This window comes from Anolis carolinensis, chromosome 2 (assembly GCF_035594765.1).
Source record: "Anolis carolinensis isolate JA03-04 chromosome 2, rAnoCar3.1.pri, whole genome shotgun sequence".
Classification (NCBI taxonomy): Eukaryota; Metazoa; Chordata; class Lepidosauria; order Squamata; family Dactyloidae; genus Anolis; species Anolis carolinensis.
The window spans coordinates 112,388,920-112,414,663 of NC_085842.1; the positions used below are offsets into that span (position 1 = coordinate 112,388,920).

Sequence of the window (25,744 nt, forward strand, 5' to 3'; positions counted from 1 at the left end):
CCAATCATATATAGTGCTGTGGCAAATTAATTTACAGCTCATTCAAAATATTTAGTGTTATTTATCTAGACTTGCTGTTTTGGTTGACTACGGTATAACATTCTTATCTGCTATTGCATGAATACAATTCAAATGTATTACTCAACAATCATTATAAATGATAAAAATGATCAGTCTAAAAGTGAACATTTACTTGAACATTTACTACACAATTATAGGGTTACATAACTGTGACTGCAGAAAACCCCTGGGTTCTAGGATAACCATAAGTAGACAGAACTTGAATACACATACACACACACATAGTTGTTCCAGAATGAACCATTTTGATTATTTTTTGATAGTAGCATTACAGTCATTGTTGTACTTGGAGAGTAGTGCTAACTCTGATTATTATATGAAAGCTAAGCAAGTCATAAGTCTTCCATTAGAATTGCATTTTAAAATAGTGTATGTATACTGAAAAATCTGTCTTAAATTTTCTTATTTTATATACAGTAGAGTCTCACTTATCCAACATAAACGGGCCGGCAGAATGTTGGATAATAAGGAGGGATTAAGGAAAAGCCTATTAAACATCAAATTAGGTAATGATTTTACAAATGAAGCACCAAAACATCATGTACATCATATACAACAAATTTGACAGAAAAAGTAGTTCAATACGCAGTAATGCTATGTAGTAATTACTGTATTTACGAATTTAGCACCAAAATATCACGATGTATTGAAAACATTGACTACAAAAATGCATTGGATAATCCAGAACGTTGGATAAGCGAGTTTTGGATAAGTGAGACTCTACTGTACAGGCAAAGATGTCATTGACCAGTCTACTAGTATAACCAACCCTCCACATTTGCATAGTTGAGATTTGTAGGCTCAGTTATTCACAGTTTTGATTAAAATAGTCTCTTTAGGTATTTGTATGTACTTCTGTGTGATTTTGAAGTTCACTACATGGTGCAGGAACCTAGAGATTCCGACAGAGATGTTCTCAGATTTTTTTAAAATGCCCATTTTTAAATTGTGGGTTTTTTATTTTCTATTTTCACTGAGTTCCTTTGCCCCTAACCTTGGTGGATGTGAAAACTTGACTGTATTTTTAAATCTGTAGTACTTCTTTAGGAATGCAGTTATACAGAGATTTGGGTCAGGCCTCGAGATCTTAATATCAGGGATTGAACCCAAGTTGGTTTGTAGGCAAACTATGTATTCTGCCATTAAGCCTCGACCTACCCAAGCCTTGTATGATGTTTTTAAAAGTACCTTTTACTCTTTCTAATCCAATCTGCAACAATACTATTTTTTAAAATTAAGATACTATTTTTACATGCATTATATCCATGTATTAGAAATCTGGCATTTTTCTATCTAACTCTTAGATTCCTTGCTTTCCCCCCAACTCATAGAAAGTTCCGGCAACATAGGTATAATGTATCCTTGATTATTTTAAAGGCCAAATGCTATAAAAATGATTTAATAATCAGGTTTTTACGACTTTGTCTATCAGGTATCCTGTGCAATTATTTGTTTAAATAGATTTCCACCCCTTTAGACACAACATTGCTTTCTGGCTTGGCAGGCACTGTGTTTAGAATTACAACCTAACATTTCTTCTATTAACAGGGTAGATTCTGGTTTACCTTAAAGGATTTTAGAACCTGAATTATTTTGGAGCAGCTGATGGAACACATTATTCTTAAGTAATTTTTTGACATGACACATATTTTGTCATAGAAACTGCTTCCTTTTGCAACTATAGGTCTGGTTATACCAATAGTTGCATAATTACATAATTGAGGCCTAGTTACAAATGTGTAGAGTGTTTGGAATACTTTGCCAGACAAAACTTCTGGAAAACTACAATGTAAAAAATATTTTGCGGGTGGAATTTTGTATTTCTGTTATGATCTAAAGATCCTGGAAGAATATGAAGATTCTTCAAAGAACTGAAATAACTGGACAAATAAAATCAAGACAGATTTGTTTCCTCTTTACCCTACTGTGTTTGATAGTCTGGCTAGAATCCTGTGTATATCATATGCTAGTATAACCAGGTATCTTAATGAATATTACAGAAAAATGTCCACTGTCTCTTTACTCACTTTCTTCCCTCTTGTCTGTAACTGCAGATACCACATGGCCAATCAGGAATCCCTCTGCCCAGTTTATGTTGTACTGGTGGTTATATGTCCTCACCCCCGTGTGACTGTGGAGATATACCCTGATGTTTTTAAGCTATCTTGTTTAGTCAGGAAAAAGAAGCAGTCCCCAGGTTACAAATCAGATCATTTCTGTAGGTTTGTTCTTAAGTTGAATTTGTATGTAAGTCATAACAGGTACATTTTTCAGTATAATTCAAGTCAGTTTTTTTTTGGATTACATAGGGAAGGGTTACCAACCCTGTGATGTTTGTTTTGCTGTCTGTGCCCCTGTTCAGAAAATTTTACCTCACTTTCTGTCCCTGTGACAATTAGATTTTGAAAATTTTGAGTTGTTGTGGAAACAAGGATTGGTGATAAAAACTTCAGTAGGGATACCTTTTTTATGATAATGGTGTCAGGAGTGAATTTGTCTTCCTAGGGGTAGATTTCCTCTCACTTCTTGTTGCCTCACCCAGTTTGTAACTAGGAGTAATATGTAAGTTGGATGTTTGTAACACAGGGACTGCCTGTGTTGTGGGATCTTCCCACTTGTGCTTATTACGGTTGGTAATGGTTGACTTCAGCTCCATTGGGAAAATAAGTGTGTGTCTACATTGTAGGACTAACACAGTTTGACAGCACTTTAACTGCCATCACTCACTCCTCTGGATTCATGGAAGTTGTTATTTGGTGAGTCACCAGCACTACTTAGTATAAAAGACAAAACACATTGTAAAATTATAACTCTTATGATTCCATAGCATTGAGCCATGGCAGTTAAAGTTGTATCAAACGGTATTCATTCCACAGTGTAGATGCACCATAAATCATCTGTACTTCACCACCCAGGACAAACAAACAACTTCAGTTTTGGCTAGAATTAAGACTCCACATAGTCAGTCTGAGATTCTAGGACATGGCAGCAAATTCTACTAGGAGTTGTTTCTGTACCATCTGGAGCTGTGCAACAGGATGTATAAGCTGAGAGAGTGAATTTCATATCTTGATTTGAAATATGCAGGCAATTTGACTACAGGTTTCTTATCTTAGTTACTTTAGGTTAGATTCTCAGGAGGTCCTAATGGAAGGATTATTTGCTATACTGAGCAGGTTCTGTCTGACATAGATGTTTGATATATGAAGAACTAATGTTTGTGGTTTATATAGAATTCTTGAAAACATTCTATCTTATATATTATAAATATATTTGATACTGATAAACATATTGTTTCCCCTTAGATGTGATGCTGATCCTTCAGCACTGGCTAACTATGTTGTGGCATTGGTGAAGAAAGATAAACCAGAGAAAGAGTTGAAGGCTTTCTGTGCTGATCAACTAGATGTCTTTCTACAAAAAGGTACTGTATCAATTATTTTGGCTAATGGCAACACTTCATGGATATGATGGTGAAATTCTTTATGTATTAGTGACTTCGAAATGTGTGAAATTTTATTTCCTATCATCCCCAGATGACAGTCTTCTCCCTTAGATAACGAAACAAAGATGTTCAGCTGAATTGCAGCAATGCAAGTGTTTAAATGCTTGGCCATTTGTACACAACAGATATACTTGTAATGAGGATTGCCTACATCTTTAAGGAGCTGAAAAGTTAGGTTTTCCATTCACCTTAAGAGCAGTCATTAGTGAAAGTTATTTCTACATTGCCCCAAGAATAGCCATCAATATTCAGAAAGAAAACGCAAAGACAACTGGTTTATATATATATATATATATATATATATATATATATATATATATATAGGTGGCATTTTTTCTCTTTGAGGTATTTCTGCACATCTTGATAGCTGTGAAATAAAAATGGTCATACAAATAGCTGGAATTTGAATGCTGAACACAGCATACTGTTAAAGCACAGGTTTTAACTATTAAATGATATAAGGATGACTCTACTATCCCGCCTTGGGACAACAGTGGCCTTTTGTTTTAAATTCCCCAGTTTCAGATATCACACAAACCTAAAAACTATCGGTAATAAGCAAGTGGGGGGGGGGGCATTTCTGTTTGTCCAGAATTGGTGATCCTAACAAGTTTCTGTTCCTGTAAAGCAAATTCAGAAAAAATTCAGAACTCTTCCTGTGGCAACGCCAGGCAGATGGGCACACATTTACAAGTCCAGGGACAGATTAAACTATAATTTAGTGTTTTGTCTAAACTATTCTAGTATCTGTGATTATTCTAAAATTCAGTTGCAGGGTCACTACAATCTTGAATCTTGAAACTGCACATTCAAATTAGAGGAGCAGAAACATTTTGGCTGGTCTTAATGGCCTATGAAATACTGATTGCTGTAAAATAAATTTTTCGGTAATAATACCTTGTTATGAACATCATTCCGCCTCTCTAACATACAGAACAGGAATAAGGAATGTTCTCTGCTCCTTTCTCTAGTACTTACTTAGGCGATCCCTCATAGTTTGAGGGATGATGGTCCTCCATTTCTTGGAAGACGCCTGTGCATGATTTTTTTTAATGTGTGGAGGTCGGTGCACGGCCGGTCAACACACAGTCTTCACAGAGTGAGGTTCCAGCAGTGGTGTGATTAACACAACGAGAGTGGCTTCTAAGTCTGTTGCAGCCTTCTTCCGCCTTCACAGCCGTTGTAACATGTACCATGTTATCCTCCACCTGCTCCGCCATTGAGGTCTTTGGGTCTTGGGATTGTTCTTGGTCTGGATCCTCCCCTGTGGCCACTCCTGGGAGTGTGTGACTCCCGTGGTTGTGCCCGCAGGTTCATTGGACCACGCAAGCCCCTCACCATATTCATTCATTAATCCTAATTAGATCTTTGAAGACCCAGTATCTTCAGGGTTTTTCCTTCCTGAATGGGTTTTCCATTTTCCCAGTAGAAAAGTAGTATGATGGTTTGCAGGTAAGACATTTTCCAGAATTAGAGTAATTATTGTGCATACAGCATATGCACAAAAGCATGTGTGGAGGGGGGGTGTCATCTTGGACTCACTCTGGTAATTGAGACTGATGTAAATGGGAAAGACATTTCCATAGGGAATCATTAGAGCAGGGGTCCTCAAACTTTTAAAGCAGAGGGCCGGTCCACAATCCTTCAGAATGTGGAGGGGCCGAATTATCATTTGGAAAATTAAAAAAAGAACAAATTCCTGTGCACACTGCACATGTCTTATTTGTAGTGCAAAACAACAACAACAACAATAAGAGAACAATACAATATTTAAAAATGAGAACAATTGTAACCAACATAAACCTATCAGGATTTCAATGGAAAGTGTGGGCCTGCTTCTGGCCAATGAGATAGTCCAGTTAATTAGAATTGTTGTTGTTGTTGTGTGCCTTCAAGTCATTTCAGACTTTGGGCGAGCCTAAGTCTAAAATTATTTATTTATTCATTTACTACATTTATTTATTACATTTATATCCCACCCTTCTCACCCCGAAGGGGACTCAGAGCAGCTGTATATACATACAATATATTATATTATTAGCATAGCACAATATTAGCATTATATATTACTATATTGAACTATACCACTATACTGTAATATTATATGTAATATATATCATATAATTAAGATTATTATATGGTATTATTAGTATTATATTGTATAACATTATCAATATAATATGTATATACAATATATTATATTATTTAAAATGATATAAAATATTATATTATAAAACTGAGGGCGGGGGCCAGGTAAATGACCTTGGAGGGCCGCATCCGGCCCCCGGGCCTTAGTTTGGGGACCCCTGCATTAGAGACTAGTGGTAGTGTTCTGATAGAACTAAAGTAGCCACAAAGCTGGCAGTTTTACTCAGCTGTCTGCCAATTTTAAAGAGACTGGGAAGATTAAAAAAATCAGAGCTTGCCTGATTTTTATAGACATTTTCTAACATGATCAAAGCAGCAACTGATCCCAATGGAGTCTTGGGGTGTGTCTACATTGTAATATTAATGCAGTTTGACACCAGTTTAACCAACAAGGCTCAATACTGTGGAATCCTGGGATTTAGGTTGGCAAGTCCTTTGGCTGTCTGTGCCAAAGAGCGCTGCAGTCTACCCAAAACACAAATCCAAGGATTCCATAGCATAGAGACATGTCAGTTAAAGCAGTGTCAAACTGCATAAACTCTACAGTGTAGATTCACCCTTAGATAAAGTGAGGTTGCTTACTATTAGATATAACCATTGATCTTCACAGGAATATACAGATCAGGAGCAACTGATAAGAATTCTGTTTGCTTGCTGTGCCTTCTCCACCTGGCTTCCCAGATAGAGAAAGCACTTCGGAAGTTAGAGAAAGGCAGCGCATCCTCTGCTATAACCTCTCCTGCAGGCTTGCCAGCTGAAAAAAGCAGGCTCCAGTTGCTCCCCTCTGCACACATAAGCAAGTATAGAAAACTCTTTCCTGCCACAACAAATTGCAAAGATTCTAGTTTCTTCCTCCCCCTCATGTTCCTGATTCTAATAAGCAAAGGAAACCCTTGCTTCCAGAAACACCAAGACTGCAGCTGCTATCTCACATGTCTCCAACCAAAGCAGACAAAAGAAAATCAGTGTAGTTGCCTCTTCTTGCCACTTAAACCTTCATGTTTAAGCTCCAAACAGCCTTGTTCTTTCACCTCACTCTGTACGTGTCTTATTTATTTGTGACATTTATATACCGCCCTTCTCACCCCGAAGGGGACTCAGGGCGGTTTACAAGTATATATACATACAATATATTATATTATACAACTATATCGCAATATTATTAGTAATATTGCATATAATATAAATATACAATTATAATAGTCAATTATAATTATTACATTGTATTACATCATAATATTATTATTAATATTACATGTATATACAATGTATTGTAATATTAGTATAGTATAATATTATTATATATCATTATATCATTAAATTGATACAGGAGACATGGTGGAAAGATGTCTTCCCGGCCCCGCCTTCTTCATTCTGCTCCAGATATAAAACTAGCATAGCATGTTATTGCGGATAGGGGCCTCTAGCTGATGTAAAAAGACAAGATGGAACTGTCCTATCTTGGGCAAATGTACAGGAAAAACCAATTTAAAAAGTTGTAAATTGGGACAACGCAAATTAATACTAATTTATTCAGGATATCCTTTAAAATGTTGGCACTTTTTAACACTAATAGTAGTTATGGTGATTAATTGAAAGCCAAATACATGCATTCATATTGAAGAATAAATATTATAAAATGGTTTAATGAATGAACTCAGTTAGCGTTGACATGGATTGGATTAAGGCTCTTGCACAAGGTCTGATGGATGATTGGCATATATTTTCAGTGTTGCACTGTGTTAAATCTTTTATATATTGTATTTTACTATGTTCTTTAACTATTTTAACTGTTTTATTCTTATTTTATTGTATTGTAATGTACTGGTAGTGATCCTGCCAGTTGTGTAAGCCGCCCTGAGTCCCCTCGGGGAGAAGGGCGGGGTAGAAATATTGGAAATCAATTAATTAATTAATCAGAGTTAGAAATTCCATCTTAAATTACAGTTTTATGTAAGTTCAAATTATTCCTGTGCAGCAGTGCACTATTTGAATCATCAAAGCAAACTTTCAAACTTAAAGTTTCAATTGTTAGTTTGCAACATTTCTGTACTATTGGAATAAGCTACGAAGGGTGTATAAGTTTTGGGGGATACCCTATATTTGAAAACACACAAATCTGAAAGGAATTTCTGCCTGTGTAACATATTATCTTTTTCGTGAGGGGAGCGTGAAAGAGGTCTTCGTTGCTTCAAATTATTATTGAAGAATTAAACTTTAAATTCAGTCATGCTGCTAGTCTAGTCCTTATGACTGTGGCTGCATGAGACAGTTTCTGTCCAGATAATACAGTCTGTTGATATGGGGGTTTTCCCCCCTGCTGTTCATAGAGCAAAAGGTAAGATAAATATGCTTAGGTAGCATAAGGTACAGCACTTTGCAACTCTCTTTAGTATGCAGTATAGTAACCATATTGTTTGTTTATACAAAATTGAGGCTTTATATTTTAAATATGACAATGTGTCAAACACTACAAATTTTACAAACATGTCAAACAGTACAATTTTATATGCTAATTATAAAAATACAAAAAAATAAAACCTGCCTACATTTATATTTTTTTCCAAATTTCAGCTTCATAATTTCTGGAAGTTTTATCTCACAAGTTCCAGACAGAATTCGCTTTACTTAATCTGTGGGAACTTGGTCTGTAAACATTTATGCATTTGCACTCAGCAAGTGTCAAGCCAAAACAAACCCTGGGCTTCCAATCAACTTTGGAGCAGGGTTTCCGTACAGTAACTCCCCCACGAAAGCCACAGCTGGGTGCAAACCTACCATCCTCTACTTGCCATAGTAAGGAAGGCAGCAAGGTCCAAGGTAAGAAGGTGACCTACTGTGTTCTAAATAGGCAACATGAAATGGGTAATCACAAAGAAGCAGGATATTCTTTGTTGTTGTTGAAAATTTCACCACAAGAGCATTGCCATCAATAGATCCGGTCAAATCCTCCAAAACATTACTTTTGTTCAAGACTTAGGAAAAATATCACATTTCAAAATGGTTAATATGAATTTGAAATAGATTTTCAGTCCTCTGCAAAGCCAATGCCTTGAAAGAAATTCTCCTGTCTCTAAAACATTATGTATTTGCACAGAAATGAGCAGCAAATCGATTTTGAATGTACAGTAGAGTCTTACTTATCCAACGTTCTGGATTATCCAACACATTTTTGTAGTCAATGTTTTCAATATATCGTGATATTTTGGTGCTAAATTCATAAATACAGTAATTACTACATAGCATTACTGCGTATTGAACTACTTTTTCTGCCAAATTTGTTGTCTAACATGATGTTTTGGTGCTTCATTTGTAAAATCATAACCTAATTTGATGTTTAATAGGCTTTTCCTTAATGCCTCCTTATTATCCAACATATTCGCTTATCCAACATTCTGCCGGCCCGTTTATGTTGGATAAGTGAGACTCTACTGTATTCTGATAACATACCCCAAAACCCATATCAGGTGTACTCTGAGAGAGATCCTAAGCATATGCTCTTTTTCTCCATTCAAGTAGTGTGTCACATCACAAACTCCTTTTAAAATGCCGAGGAGTTTCAAAATAAGTTTGTTGTCTGCCATTGGTGAGCTTTTCTTAGTAAATAACAAGTGTAGTGCTCTTTCAGGCATATCTAATAGGGCTGTATCAAAGAAAGAGAACTGTGTTTAATTCAGCTAAAGCTTGGTATGCATTATGAATTGATTAATTGTTTTGCATTTCTTTACCAGAAACATCAGGTTTTGTCAATAAACTCTTTGAGAGCCTGTATACCAAGGATTACCTAGCCCCCAGTGAACCAGCAAAACCAGAGCTGAAGCCTGCAGGTCAGGGGAAAGAAGAAATCAAAGAGGAGGTAATATTTCATTTCTCAGTGTCAGCATATCGTAATACAATGCAAAACCTATTTTTATTAATGCAGGAGTCAACGTGTCTGTCCGTCTGTCCCCCCCCCCCAATTTGTTGGGACTTACTCACAGATGATGTGCATAGAATTGTAGTCATGCAAAAATTTCACTGGAACGTGCCTGGGTGTGTAATAGAAAATTGTTATTGTTTTTTCCTTAATATTCAATTTTTCCTTAATATACTCCATTGTTGGCCAATTTGAATACCATTGAATAGTCTTGCAGCTTCAAAGCCTGGCTACTTCATATCTAGGGGATTCCATTGTTACTCAACTTGAATACCATTGAATACCCTTGCAGCTTCAAAGTCTGACTGCTTCATACCTAGGGAAATCCTTTCTAGGCCACCTTGAATGCCATGAAGAAAACCCCACTTAGGACTATGCCACAGGAACGCGTGGCCAGGCACAGCTATATAAACTTTAGTTATATCCCGCCCCTCTCCCCAAAGGGACTTGTGGCAGCTTACAACAAAAAATACAGTGTACATAATAATACTCAACCAACTAAGACAACAAAATACATCAACCAACAAATCAGCAAATCATGATACAAAATAAAACAGTAATAGACATATTGGTTATAACAACAGAAACACAATAAATATAAACTGTATGATATTTAAAACATGTAATACACAAGAGGCAAAATCAGCTCCGATTGATAAAACTGTTAAAATCCAGTTAATATTGTGATCAAATAAAAATTCCATCACTTAAGTTGTAGTTAACCATTGTCAAAAGCCTGTTTCCACATCTATGTTTTAGATCCTTTCTAAAGGGTATTAGAGTGGGAGCCAGTCTGATCTCTGATGGTACAGCTTCAGTCTTAAGCACACAAGTCACACATTTTTACCCTTTTTGTGGATTTCTTTTAAAGAATGAGAAGTATGGTAAACATTAGTTGTCTATACTGACAACATTAGTTGTCTATACTGACAACATTTGTAGACTGCTCTATGTTAAAAAGTTATCTGGGCAGGTGATACAACAAAGTGGAAAAATCAATAGTAATAAATTCAACTTAACATTAAAACAAGTAGGCTGAAACACAAAAGGGGATAGTAAGAAAGCAAGTCTTAGTTTTTTTTAAAAAAAATTGAAGGCCTACTAGAAAATAGCAAGATGCCAAAAAGATAACCTGGAACCTGAGAATGCATTTCACAACTAGGATGTTATCACTAATACACCTATTACACCTCACTTGATTAGCACTTTAAGTATAGCAGGTGTGTTATCTTGATATCTATGCACCCAAGCCATTGGGAACCTTGAGGATCAATGCTATCCTTCTGAATTTGGCCTGAAAACTGACTGGGAATGGATCATAATAGAGCATTATAGAGCATGTCATCCCCACATAGTTGTTTGGTGCAGTCCCATTTGGCCATCTTTCGACCTTTGTCATAACAGAATTTAATAGGCTGATGTACCCACAGTGAAGTAATTCTGTTGATGGAATACCAAACTTGGATAAACGGCAGCCAAGTGCCTGTGTCCAAGAAGTATATTAGTTGGAATACCATTACTAGAAAGTGCTCTATGCAGAGAGTTTCTTGTTCCTATGATGATAACGATACAGTGATACCTTGACTTAAGAGTTTTAATTCATTCTGTGACCGAGCTCTTTATTCAAAATGCTCTTATCTCAAAGTGTATTTTCCCATTGAGATGCTGTTAATTTGTTCCAGCCCCCCCCCCAAACCTTCCTCTCATTTTTGTTACTTATTTTTAAATAAGAAAATATACTTTATAAATTACAAATAATGTATAAATGCACATTCACATGGAACAATAAAAAAGAAATATCAACTTTAAAATGGTAGAAGCATAAAGTTGTGGCAAGGAAGCACAAATTAAGAGGCAGAAGCATCATTTTATTCATATTGTGCTCATTCCAGACTCCCTCCCTTCTTGCTCTCTCTCCTCCTCTCTTAATGAAGCCAAACATACCAGGAATAAATACCACACAAAATCAACTAACCTAAAGTTCCTCAAAGTGGACAAGAGCAAAGAGGACAGCAATCTCCCAAAGCAGTCAAGAGCATGAGGCAGGGAGGCTGCTCCTTTGAAGCCCTAAAGCCCTGTACTCTTGTGCTAGCTCTTAAAATGCTGCTCTTATGTCAAAGTGAAACCCAGGGTGAGCAACAGCTCTTAACTCAAAAGCTCCTACATTGGGACACTCTTAAGTAGAGGTTCCACTGTACATTAATGAGCACCATGGACCATAAACCTGGTTGAGCAGCATTCCAGAAGGTGCTGACCCTGGCTTAGACAGTTTTACAAATAAAAATCAGTAAACATTAGGCCAATGAGAACAGATTTATGATTTTTTAAAAAGAAAACATGATAAACTGGCCTTTTTATGTTCCTTGTAATCTCTATTAGCATCATATGATGGAACTTGTGCATAAATGAGGTTGCAAACCCTGCACTTTGTGGTTGATGAAGCTGTCTGAAATTAGCTGCTTTGTCATGACACTATCTAAAGGACATTTGGCTGTGCTTTTCCTTTGTGTTCATTTTGGTTCCTTCAGTTATGATGCTTATATGTAGCTATTTAAAGTTACGCATTGAATATGGTCAAGCATAATTCAAATAATAACGTGATCAGCTGGCATTCTAATTTTGAGGAGGGCAGATTTGGTCCAGGAACTGGTATATCTTTAGATAAGTTTTCCAAATAGCAACATTTCAGATGCCTTCTAGAATGTTTAAGATTATTCCTATTTGTTACATATTTTATGCTAGAGAAAATGGATGATTTTCTGCAGAATTTACATAGTATGTTTTCTTCTGTGAACATTAATTTTGCAACAGTGAAACGAAAGCACAGAGGCTCACTCAACTCTGCTTGTTTTCACTTACCTCTCATTCTGATTTGAATTCTTGAACACAGGATGAAAGCTACCATTCTAAGTTTATTGTGCAGTGGATATCCTTAGGAGAAGGTCTAGTGGAGGAAATAAACTAGAGCTCCTTAAGTGTAACTCTTGGCCAGGACTCACTGGCCAGGCTTCAGTGATGAATGTATTAAACAACTTTGCTATGCTTAGATAAGGTCAAATGAGAGATGATACCCTCGCATTGCATAGTCTTTCCCTACCCCCTCTCACTCATATGCAAATCATGTAATATTAGAAGTGATTTTTTAAAAGTCCTGTTCTCAGCCCTCTTTTTTGCATTCAGATGTTTAACTTTAGTCATGTGTAGACTTGCTGCTTGGCCGTTCTGCAGACAAATGAATATTTTCAATTCTTACTATTCTCCCTTTACAGACAAGGAAGTGTGTGTTTCATTATGTAACGAACAGTTTTGAATATGAGATTATGAAGTTAATCCACTACATTATTTCAGCGATTTTTCAGAGAATTCAACTTTTCTGCTTATAAAACAAATAGCACACATGAGACACTCCTAGATTTCTTTTTCTCTCTAAGAAATCCACACTTAACAGCTGAACTATTGTGTCTGATACAGGCAGTTTTATGTGGTTGTCAACGGTTGCAGGAATTGAAATTCCTTGATTCCAAAAATAGAATACCACAAGAAATTATAAGAGTATTTATCCAAAAGAAATATGGGATTGATATCCTAACTCTTTAGCATACACACAAAACTATGGGTCACTCAGATATACCACCAGAATGATTGCTCAAATGGAAATAGTTTTATGAACTTCCTATATCCAGTTAAACAGAATAAAAGTGTCTCAAAAACCAAATTCAGATCAAAGCAAATGCAACTAAATTCACTGGTATGTTGTGTGGTTTCTGGGCTGTATGGCCGTATTCTAGGAACATTTTCTCCTAACATTTCACCTGCATCTGTGGCTGGCATCTTCAGAGGATCTGAAGCTGCCAGCCAGAGTTGTTGGCTAAACGTCAGGAGAAAATGTTGCTAGAACACGACTACATGGCTCGAAAACCACACAACACTCTAGCAATTCAGGCCATGAAAGCCTTTGACAATACAACTTAATTCAGTTTCTAAGTTTGTATTTCAAGATTGCTCAGGACTGGTTTACCTTTTGTGTATTTAAGGACGACATTATGTCTGCAAAAAGAGTATGTATTGTACACTATAATGGTGTTGTTAGAGATCTGATAGGCTTATCTGAAATCAACTGAAATTGGCAGTGTCTTTGCAGAATACAAATATCTTTTTCTCTGCCACAATAAACAAACAGGATAAAGAGTTTCATATGGAAGTATGCAGATTAATTGTCGCCTCCAGCTCCTTCTGCATTTTACTGTAGTTGTTAGAATTATAGTAGCAACTCACTCTGATTCAACTCAAGGAATGGTATAGCAAATTATGGGCACCTCACAGTAATCATGGTTTCTATAATTGTAAGTGTGATCATGAAATATAGCAGTTATGAAATTAAAACTGCTTTTAAAGATAATTGACAAATAAGAAAATACATGATTAAAAATAACAAGAAATTAAAAACTTGCTTTTATTGAGACCTAATACATTTCTTACTTTGGTCAGTTTTAAGTATGTGTGTATGTGGTGATTTTGCTCAAACCTGTTTTTCTTTTATTAGGATTTTAGATTCATTTGTGTCTTTCCCCTACACATGAGGGTAGAATACAAATGGTGTGAAGTTAATGCTTTCCTGTTTTTCTTTAGACATTTCAGGAATCTTTTGAAGAAGAGCGGGAGAACAAAAAGAAGAAATACACTAGCCCACAGAAAAGTCGTTCAGATCCTAATGAGCAAAGGTCAGTATTTTTCTTCAGCATTTTAATATGTATGCCCCCTTCCTTTGGGTTATGATTAGACTGCTTGCTATAGGGTGTTATCTTTTGTATTATGAATTATCCACTTACAGAAGTTTCTACTGCATCTATCCCCATACCGTTGTGATATTTAATAGCCTATGGCATTGCAATGATGACGGAGAAGAAATTATACTTATCTGCCACTGTGTAATTCAGTGAAGCTGTCTGGGGTGTTCAGGGCTCTTTTATACTTTGGCTCACGAGGAGAGCACAAAGGCCATTCGATAGTCCACTGGAACAAATTTGCAAGGCGCCTTGCAGACAAAATCTCTTAGATCTGCTTTGGCTTGGATATTGCAGTTGAGACAAGTCCCATGGATGTAATCTTTGCACCCATTTGTCCTGTATTATTCGATAAGTTCAGTTTGTGCAGCCTGACAGACTTACTTGGTGGAGACACTAGAGAGAGCCTTCTCAGTGGTTGCTCCAACCCCCAGGATCTCATTTCAGTGAGAGGCTAAGCTGGCCCCCTTCTCACTTTTTGTTTTGCCAAAATGCAAATATGATTCTATTTAAGCAAGCTTTTAACATGTAATTGTTCCCAAAGAGGAAATTGGAGTATGTGTTCTGCTTTTTACATTTTAAACTTTTGTATCCTTTAAAAATAATTTTAAACTGCTTTGATTGTTTTTATGATATTGTTTTAACTAATTTTACCTGTGAGCTGCCTTCAGTCCCACTTCAGGAAAACACTCCGCATATATAAATAGTATGAGAGATATTTTCTAGCCATGCTGATTGTTGATTTTTATATACTACTAGTATTCTTTAGTACAGTGTTTCTCAAACTGTGCTCCTCCAGATGTTTTGGACTTCAGCTCCCAGTAATGTCAACCGACAAGTTTTTAGGAATTGTGAGAATTTAAGACCAAAACACCTGAAAGGGCAGAGTTTGAGAAACACTGCTTTGGTAAATCAAAGAATTCCAGGATGGTTGATACTTTAGGACTATAAGCACTTGATTGCAATAGGTTCTCATGGAATGTGTTGACCCAATAATAAGTATTATTTGTTAAATTAAAAAATGTTTAGATTTGCATCTAATACTGCCTGCTGATAAAATGTGATCAATTTGGTAAACCCTTTCCACATATTTACTCTTAAAGGCCATGTATATGTAGTGTGTGTGTTTTTAGCAGGAATAGAGAGAGAAAAAGAGATGATGGTAAATGGAGAGACTATGATAGATACTATGAGCGGAATGACCTGTACAGAGACAAATACGACTGGCGAAGGGGAAGAAGTAAGAGTCGCAGCAAAAGCAGAGGGCTCAGCCGGAGTCGCAGTCGCAGCCGAGGGAGAAGTAAGGACCAGGATGCAAACAAAGACAGGGATACAAACAGAAGTGTTGGTAAGTTGTCAAAGAATTATAAGCAGTTCCTGGTCTCAACTTTTTATGTTTTAAAAATTGATGTACGGTAATCATCTAGATTTCTGTCAATTTTATCAAACAGGAATTTGTTAGAAAAATCGTGATTGTTGACATCATTACAACAAACCAAAAGCTTGCTCTGTAGGGTATTCTAATCAAGGGATGCTTTTTTTAAATTTGTTCTCATGTGTATTCCATCATACCACTACCTTCTATTATACTTCAACACTTGCTAGAGACAGCTGTGTTGATCAGTCTAGTTTCTTTCATCAGAGATGTACAGGATATTATTTATTCCTTTTTAAAGCTTTCTTGCCCCCTTTGAATCAGAATTACTCCTGGTGATATACTAGCTGATTTGTGGGCCAGGATCTAATAACTGAAATTATTTTTAGAAAAGTAGTTCTTTCTAAAGATGGCATTTTAATATGACAGAATATTCACATTCTTTGCAACAGCAGACCAGATTATACTGTTTGAATATTTCCACAAAGTTACTCAGTTAGAGTTCAGACTTTATGTCAATAAGTATGTCTTGGATGTTTATATTTTCCATGTGTTGTTGGAAACTCAGGGCGTGGAGAGTCTATGGAGCATAGTAATTATTGGGAATTCTTTTTCCAAACAGAGCACAGAGAGCGAGCTAAATTCAAATGTGAAAGGAGTGACATGGAGAGCTCATACAACTCAGTGTCTTTGTCTTCCATTAACCCTACTGAGCAGTATTCCTCTGGAGCACAGTGTATTCCCAGTGCTGTGACTGTGATTGCACCTGCTCACCACCCTGAAAACACAACAGAAAGCTGGTCAAATTACTACGGCAATCACTCTGCTCCTAATTCCTTTGGCAGGAACGCACCGCCAAAGAGGCGTTGTCGAGATTATGATGGTAAGAGTTCCTTCTTTGTCAACTTACATGCTTCTCTTTTGAGTATGATTACAGCCAAATGAATGCAGTCATGAATGTAGATCATGCATAGTTTCTATTCTTCATTTAATGTTGAGACATTTCTCTGCTGCTTGTCAGATTGCCCTCTTCTTTTGGGACCTGTCTGCACAACCACCCATATGAAAAAGTGGAAAATGCTCTTAATTTCCTCAGTCTTGTCACTGTTAGAAGGCTTGGAGAGGTCAGGTGGACAGCTAGCAATAGTGCTGGGCCAAAAAGGTCTGCAGAACAGCAGCAGATGTTTTCAGCAGCATAGATCTTGTGTGCGCCTCATTACATTCGCTCAAAATACCAATCCTGCTAACTGCAGCAAACAATATTCAATCATAATTTATATACATAAATATAGCAAATGTTTTGAAATATTTATGTCAAGTAAAATGTTAATTTATAACTTAAAGCAATACGAAGGGCCACAATGCTCAGTGAAAATCCACCTGTTTCGTGTGGTGTCATGAGGCATGCAATCTGCATTATTCTGATAATGATTCTTTCTCTTCTGATTTCCTGATAATTTCTTAATGTGTTGTTCTGCAGTTGTGCTAAAGAAAATAATGCTTCGAAGGACAGTCTTTTTGGAAGCAGATATCGTTTTTGTCAGAAACAATGTAGACCATTATTTTGTGTTAATCAAGTTTCGAATCCTGATGAGATTAGTTACAACCTACAGGAATAATTTACTGTTTATTAGTAAATGTATCATTTATCTAGAAGCTCTCTCTGTTTTAAAAATCATTTGAAGATTCCCATGCGAATCATATCAATCTTAGCAACCGTTATTGCAAATGTATGCTATAAATAACACTCTTTTTAAAAAACAGAGCGGGGTTTTTGTGTCCTTGGGGACCTCTGTCAGTTTGACCATGGAAATGACCCACTAGTCGTAGACGAGGTATCTTTGCCCAGCATGATTCCTTTTCCTCCACCACCACCGGGACTTCCTCCTCCTGGGATGCTGATGGCACCCACACAAGGCCCAGCTCATAGCATGCGAATGCCAGGCCCACAAGTGCATCCTCGGCCGCCACCACCTGTTCGGATTCCTATGCCAAGTAAGAGTTCTTTATGATCTTCCAGCTTGCTCTACATAATCCAAGTAACAGTAACAGGGAAATTATAAAATATAAACGTTGCTTAATTTTTTATAACATGTAATTATATGAGACTTTGGATTTGTATATGATACTAAGGTTGAAACCTTGCAGACAAGACTTTGCAAAATTGCAGTTTTAATATATAATTGGTAGCTGGTGCAGTAGAAATTGTTGTTGATAAAAATCATAGTTGAAGTACAAGAAGACAGCTTTGAGAATTGCTATAGAGTTGGGAGTGATGTCTGAATTAGGCAAGAATATCTAGAATAGAAAAGGAGTGATGGTAATTCTAGCACCAATGGTTTGTTGATAGTGCAACAAGATGTTCATTGCTTCATTATGTGTACTCCATGTAGCCCAGACACATGCTCCAGAGGGTTTGTGAGCATTCCAGCACAAAGTTTGATGGTACATCAAGAGTGGCAGAGAGAAGTGGGAGGGAACATGGTTATATGTGATTGCTTTTAGACTTGTAATGTTTCTTTTATATGGATGTGAGACATTAAATTTTTGCCATTTACTATGTTGTGAACCACTTTAAGTCCCCCTAGGATTGAAAAAAAGCGATATATAAATGAAATAAATAAAATAAATAAACAACCAGCCTTCTCCATCCAAGTTCTGCTGATGAAAGCAGTTCTGTAACAGTCCCAGTGTATTTATGCGAAGACTGCACTAAAATTAAATTAAATTTCAGCTGGGAACTAAGAATCAGAGGCAGAATGTGCAAGGGCATGGAATCCACAACCATATTGTGCTGGAGATACTCCATTGTGGAAGCTTCAGGCAAATTCATCATATATTCAGCTGGCAACCCTCTTTGTCATTGAAGCCCATCATAAAGCATTATTGAAAGCACTGTTTTCTTTTCCTTTTGAATGTAGCCAGTGTCTATAGAAGTAATCACCTATCTTGATAAATTAGCTAAACAAAAGTAGAGTCATTAACTTTTAACAAGAAAATAAATGGTGGAAGGTCAAGTAGCACTGTAATTTTTTAAAGATGTATTTTGACCTATGAAACTTAGCATTAAGACTAAAATAGATCTGTTGACAGAAACTGAAAATACCTTAATTTGTTTTTTTTGTTTTGTTTTTTGTTTCCTTCCCCCCCCCCCTTACTTTTTATTTTTTGCGAGGACAAAGTACAAGCTCAGCTTGACTAGATAGCTTCATAAGCTGAATTTTGATAACTGGAGTATACATGTGTATATTCACATAGTTATAAATTAAGGCATTTATTGTAATAAATAATCAAAAATCAACCAGACCTCTTGTCTCCTTAGTCCTGCTCTATCAGTATGTAGAGGCATAGCGCAACATGAGAATGACCTTGAGTGTCAGGTTGGTCCAAAACAAAACCATAACTCATCCTCACCCTTGGACTGTACCAGCTTCTTGCTAGACAATTATCTGCAGCTGGCTAAACCCTACTGCAATGGTTCTCAACCTGGGGTCCCTAGATGTGTTTGGCCTACAACTCCCAGAAATCCCAGCCAGTTTACCAGCTGTTAGGATTTCTGGGAGTTGAAGGCCAAAAACATCTGGGGACCCAGGTTGAGATCCACTGCCCTAATGAAATTCCCAGTAGCAATTATGATGAAAACTACTTATTGCATATTAAATGTAAAGTAGCAATATGATCTATCAGTATGACTGCATCATGACATAGCATATGGCATAGGATTCTGTCATACTATTTGGTTCTGCTGAAAATGTCACAGAAGAAATGCCTTTACATGTAGGATTTGAATAGAGAAGGTAGCATTATGCAGATATTTGGGGAAGAGATTCAAGCATAACGAAAAAAGAACAGAGGTATTGAAAAGAGCACAGAAATTTAGGTGGTTGGAGCTGAATGCGTGGATGTGACAGACAGGAGTATTAGTATACAAAAATAGAGATATTGTGGACAAGGTCATGGAGGGCTTTGAAGTCAAGATTGAGGAGCTTCTGCTTGAATCAGGATTTAAGGACTTTGTGAGCTGTGAATTTTTAACTATGTTTGTTTTTTAACTTTTGTAAGCTGCCTTGAGTCCTAGAGTGGAGCCAAACATTTGATATAGATATGATGATGGGGATAATGATGATTTGTGATAAGAACAACAAGAAGGGCAAATTACCTTGTGGATAAAGTAATGGGCCCAAGTTGAAATAACAAAAGAGAGTGAGACATGGTGAGGATACAAACTAGAGTGTTTAGCGTAGGAATCCCAAAAGGAATGATCTGTCTCGATATTCTAGAACTTCTAATGCTTCATTCCAGGGCCTCCTTTATCACAGTCCAGTTTGATCAACAGTCGCGACCAGCCAGGGACAACTACAGTGCCTAGCCTTGCACCAGCAGGAGCAAGACTACCTCCTCCATTACCCCAAAACCTACTATATTCAGTATCAGAACGTAAGTAAATGCACTTGTCAACATTTTGTGGCTTACTGGCACTTCATTATCAATGGTTAATAACAGTACAATATACCTTGTGCAGTCTTGCAGAGATGTAGCTCACTTAACAGATTCACTGAGAGTCTACTTTTTAGTTGTTTTTCAGTGATATGCCATCCTTGTTTTAAAAGAAAATAAGGTGATACTGTTAGGTCAACAATGTGACTTTTTTGAAACTTTCTTTATTGAAATGTGAATATATTTTAAAACCTGATGAAATTGTCTAAGCCTAAGTGCTTACTTTATAATAACTTGGCTTTGGCGTTCATGCATAATTATACTATACCTGACCTCTTTTCAAAAATGATGCACCTCCATATTTTATGAGGTAGATCAATTAGTAAGCTAGTGTTTTTCCAAGTTGATGACTTCATTTATTAATTGCTATATGGACCTTAATTTGGGATGTTTTATGAAGCATGTGAAGATGAAATACTTAGTAAAATGGCACTTGAAGCATTTTTAAAATACCTGTAATATGTAAGACTATTTAACACAATGATTATTACAATGTAAACATATCTTGCCAGGCTCAAGTTTTACTTTGCTTGTTGAAGTATATTTTGACCACTTGTGTCACAGACAGAACGCCACCAAATAAAGTTCAACACAGTTTATTAAAGTTACAGGACTAAAAAATGCCCGTAAGAAACAAAGGACTAGGCAAACACTTGCCTTCAATGTGAAAAGATACAAAAAGACTCCGCTGGTACTAAAAACGGTTCAAAAGATAAACCGGATTAAACAGGAGTTTAATCCGGGTTAAATCAAAAATGCTTACTTCAGCCTGGCAATTTAAACAAACAAAAGTTGATAAACAAAGATTCAATGTAACACAAATAACAGGCAGCAGATTCCTCTCTGCTACTCAAAAGCTACAATTGAGTAACTAAGGTTGTTACTCCTCCGTGCAACGAGCGAAATCCGGGTCCAGGCACATCAATCAGGGTAGCAACGGTCAGCAGGGTCCCAATCCGGTCCAGGGTCGAAAGCCAGGTACAGACGTCTTTAGTTCACAAGATCCACCGATAGCCACAGAAGGGATAGTCCGAGGTCGTAGTCAGTCAGTCAGTCCAGCGTCAATCCAGAGTAGGTAATTAATGTCCGTCAAAAAGACGACGGAGGTCCAAGCTATCAAGATTAAACACAAGTTGCACAGCAAAAGCCCACACAGTTCCTCCCGCCGTCTATGCCCAGTGTCCTTGGTAACTTACGTATTCAGCAAACGAATCACACCCGTCTTCAGGAAGTTCCCCAACAAGAGCCCAAGCGTTCGTCCAGATTACCTTGCCCAACGCAATTAGCCATTGATTCTAGACCCCATTTTATGCCAGTTCACAACTCCTCATCGCTGTCAGCTGCTATCCTAATTCCAGGTGCCTCATCATCATCATCCTCATCAGAGCTAAAACACCTTTGACTACACCCCACAGCATCCCCAGCTGTGGATCCCGTTCCATCCCTCCAGCCCGTCCACGGGTCTGATCCTGCAACCCGCCAGTCGCCTCCCATGCTATCATTGCCGGCGACACCCAAATCCTCCCTCACACGAGTCCATTCCATGTCATCCTCCTCAGAGCTAACCATCTCTTCCTCCATTCCCTCGGTAAAACCCTCAAAGGAGTCTTCGTCTGTTGGTTCTGCAAATAAGTCCCGGAGCCGTTTCCTTTCGCGCTCCTCAAGAGAGTCTGACTCTCGAGGAGTCTTACGACCTCGTCTCCTAGTATCGGAGCCAGAAGGCTCAACCATAACAACTTGTGATATTTTTTTACTGAGATATATGCTAATTTAAAATTTTACTATTTTAAATAATATTTGTTATTTTGTATACTGTAATCTTCTGTTACTGAGTATTATTTATGATGGAAATAATAAAATAATAACAACCTCTGTGCAGAATTATTTATCTCAGAATCCATTCTTTTTCTTTCTTTTTCTTTTCTTATTTTTTACAACAGATACATATGAACCAGATGGCTATAATCCAGAAGCCCCTAGTATTACCAGTACAGGTAGATCTCAGTATAGGCAATTCTTTTCAAGAACACCAATGCAGCGTCCAAATCTTATTGGATTAACATCTGGGGAGATGGATACAAATCCAAGAGGTGAGATCTTGTTTTCTGAGCCCAGGGTTGAAGGATTTCAATTTTTTGCTATATAGAGTTTGTGCATAATCAGAAGATGAAGTCATTGCTTATTAAAGTGCTAGTGGGTGTTTTGTCTTTATATTTCTTTTACTCAGACCTTGTTTTTTTATCTTATAACTTGTACAGTGTTTAACGTGAAGTCACTTTTATTAATTTTAGAAAAAAAGTTACAAGTTTGGAGAAAGGTGGATGAGCTCCCGGTTATCTCGACACCATTTTCCACATTGTTTCAGTGGGTACTACGAGAATAATTCATTGGGATAGGGTGACATTCAGCAGAAATAATCTCTCTCTCCCTTCAGTGGAAAGTCCTACAAATGAACATAAGCCTAAAAAGAGTCCAGATCAATCTAGTATTTTTACGAGTGCTGTTTGTTTTCCTTTAATTTAGGAATGCAATCCATTTTTACCAATATCAGAAGTTTAAAATATGTTTAATCTAATAATAGCTTGATTCTGAAACCTCTACATAGAAAATTGTTAAAACTATATGTGCAAATTTATTTTTAGTAGCCTAACAACTTCAGCAATGAGGTGGAACCATGTGCCCATAGTATGTTGCTTGTATTAATGTCCAGTATATTTATTGCATAATTTTTGGGTTGTGTCAACCTTAATAATAAGTCATGTGGTTTGATGGAATGCCAAGAACCTTGGTAAGGATACAATGTATCCTCCATTTCGTATCACCAGACAACTAATTTGTGTATCTTGACTGTGGTATTAAATTAATTGCCCATGATTTAATCTCTGAATGGTATTGAAACTGTTAAACCTATGAACCAGATAACTGAAATAGGAGACTGCTAATATTTCAGTAATATTAATAACTTGCTCAATAACTTGGAGTAAACACATTGAATCAGCGGGAACCTGGTTAGCCAACACTTATTGACTCAGGCCTCATCTACAATAACCACAATCTCCCTCTGGGGGAGAAGAGCGGTATATAAATTAAATAAATAAATAATGCAGTTTCAAACCGGTATTGAAGAAAGTAGTTTCGTTGTGCAGATGATTACATAGGAAATCTTGAAATTGGTTTGAGGCCGGATGGTGATGACACACACCACAGAGCACTGATGTGCAATAAGGGTTTTCTTTCATGCCTTTGCTGTGGAAGTTAATTATCTTGTCACAGCATTAAATGTTCAGTATAAATGGACCTCAGTAGGCTAATTTAACTTGGTATCAGCAGTTTTTTGATCCAGAATGTTGTACATTGCTATTATGTTAATTCAGTGACTAAAGTGTTAGGAATTATTAGGCATTTCAAAGGGTTGCATTTTTTGCAGACCTCCGCCGTGAGAACCAGCAGTTTCATCCCATATTTGTTTGTATTTTCTGTTGTGGGTCTATCAAAAATATTGAGAATTCAGAATCTTACTAATTAGATCAACAACATTTTTTAAAGTTTGTTTTAAATTCTCTTGCTCAGATAATTTATGAATATAAAATTTTCCAGCCTTCTGAAAATGGATAAATGTTTGCTTTTTTCCTAGCTGCTAACATTGTCATCCAGACTGAGCCTCCAGTTGGCATTCCAAGTAACAGCAGCAACATGTCCAGGGTGGTGCTTGAGCCGGACAACAGGAAGCGAATTTCAAACACAATAGAAGGACCGTCTCCAAAGAAACCCTGGGCTGGAAAGTAAGAACTTCATTTGCTGAATAAATACTTGGCGAACTGCAATTAGCTAACATCTTTGTTCAAATTATTTTGCCTAATAATTTGGGTATTTTTTTTAAAAAAAAACCAGTACCCTAAAGGTGCCAGATCTCATCTGGCTTTGAGGACTAAGAAGGGTGGGCTTTGTTTAATATTTGAATGGGAGATTGCCAAAGAATATCAGGTGTTGTAGATGGTATTTCAGAGGGGGGAACGGGTTAAACTACTACTGTGTACAGAGTTCCCTCACTTATCGCAGGGGTTAAGTTCCAGAACCACCCGCGATAAGTGAAAATCCATGAAGTAGGGACACTATATTTGTGTTGTTTACAATCTCACTGGCAAGTAGCGTGTTTGTCCCCTCCTCACCTCTCAAGCATGTGCATGCACGCTTGAGGCGAAAAAAAGCTGCTTCAGCCTCCTTTTTCTCTCCCTTCGGCTTCTCCTTCCTTCCTTCTCCTTAGCAAGGAAATAGAAAGAGGGATTTATAATATTATTTTATAATTTATACTATTATTTTAGTGTTTATTAAAAAAACTTGAAACAGCGAATCCACAAAAAGCAAACCACGAAGGAGTGAGGGAACACAGTATTTTTTGCCTAAGAAAACCCTATGAAATTCATGGAGTTGCCATAGATTAAGAGGCAACTTGAAGGCACATATACAGAACAAGAAAAAAAACAGATAATTCCTCTTACATTTTTAATAATGTTATAGAGAATCTTTGGAAAAGGCCACATATTTTTTTATTTTGTAGTTTCACATGGATTATATTGATCTATCCATCTTCAATTACTGTCATGTTATAATCCTGCCCATGTAGTCACGGTTTAACTTTCTCTCTGTTCCCCCAGACTCAGGAATAAGGTCACTATGTGCCACATATAGACAGAACATAGTTCTGGACCAATCCGCCAAAAAAAACCATGGAAAGCCAAGCACACTTTTCTTAATCTGGAGAACAAAGATGAAATTGCTGAAATTCTTTTCTTAACCTGGAGAACAAAGATGAAATTGGAGACAAACTAAAAGATAGAAACTGAATAATTGGATATGATTTAACATTTGATTTGAGAACCGTGTTATTGGGACTTCGTCACTTTTCACTACTGAAAATACACCAAACCACATTATTCAGCTATAGAACAGCAAAGTTTGAATAAGCAATCCACATACCTGGAACACTCCCAAAGAAGAGTAACAACCATAGACCATAGTTTACAAGTTCTTAAAACTTTATAAATGTAAAATTTCTATGAAATTTGAAATGTTCCATCACAAAACAATGCCTTCAAACACAGAGAGTATGCTAAAATTGGATGTGTAATCAAAAGAGAGGAATTTACAGTGAACATCTCTGCTGCAAAGCCACACAGATTTTAGTTATAAATGTAATTATCTTTTTCTTTAAGACTAATTTCAAGTTTCAGCTGTTCAGGGGGAAAATGCCTCCTTTATCTTTGGAGGCTTAATTCAATTGCAAACCCATAAATCTTCACAGGGGCTGTTCTGTCAGCATATTCCTTCTCCATTTTGAGGAGACTATGTGTTTCATTATGGCGCACCCCAACTAAGTGCTCTTTTGTCATAAGAGGTCTTCTTTTATCATGAGTGTACAAGAATTACATCCAAACACT

The 25,744-nt window shown here is 36.9% G+C and overlaps 1 protein-coding gene across 1 annotated transcript in view; it reads left to right on the forward strand.

The window, feature by feature from the left end:
• The window catches only part of rbm27 (RNA binding motif protein 27), a 48,486-nt gene that overhangs the window by 2,949 nt on the left and 19,793 nt on the right, over nt 1-25,744 (forward strand). The window contains exons 2-10 of the mRNA XM_003224097.4: nt 3,387-3,505; nt 9,466-9,590; nt 14,280-14,371; nt 15,571-15,782; nt 16,432-16,692; nt 17,574-17,804; nt 20,112-20,246; nt 22,247-22,396; nt 23,941-24,088. Of these exons, the coding sequence (XP_003224145.2) occupies nt 3,387-3,505; nt 9,466-9,590; nt 14,280-14,371; nt 15,571-15,782; nt 16,432-16,692; nt 17,574-17,804; nt 20,112-20,246; nt 22,247-22,396; nt 23,941-24,088 (1,473 nt within the window). The remainder of the gene's footprint in view (nt 1-3,386; nt 3,506-9,465; nt 9,591-14,279; nt 14,372-15,570; nt 15,783-16,431; nt 16,693-17,573; nt 17,805-20,111; nt 20,247-22,246; nt 22,397-23,940; nt 24,089-25,744) is intronic.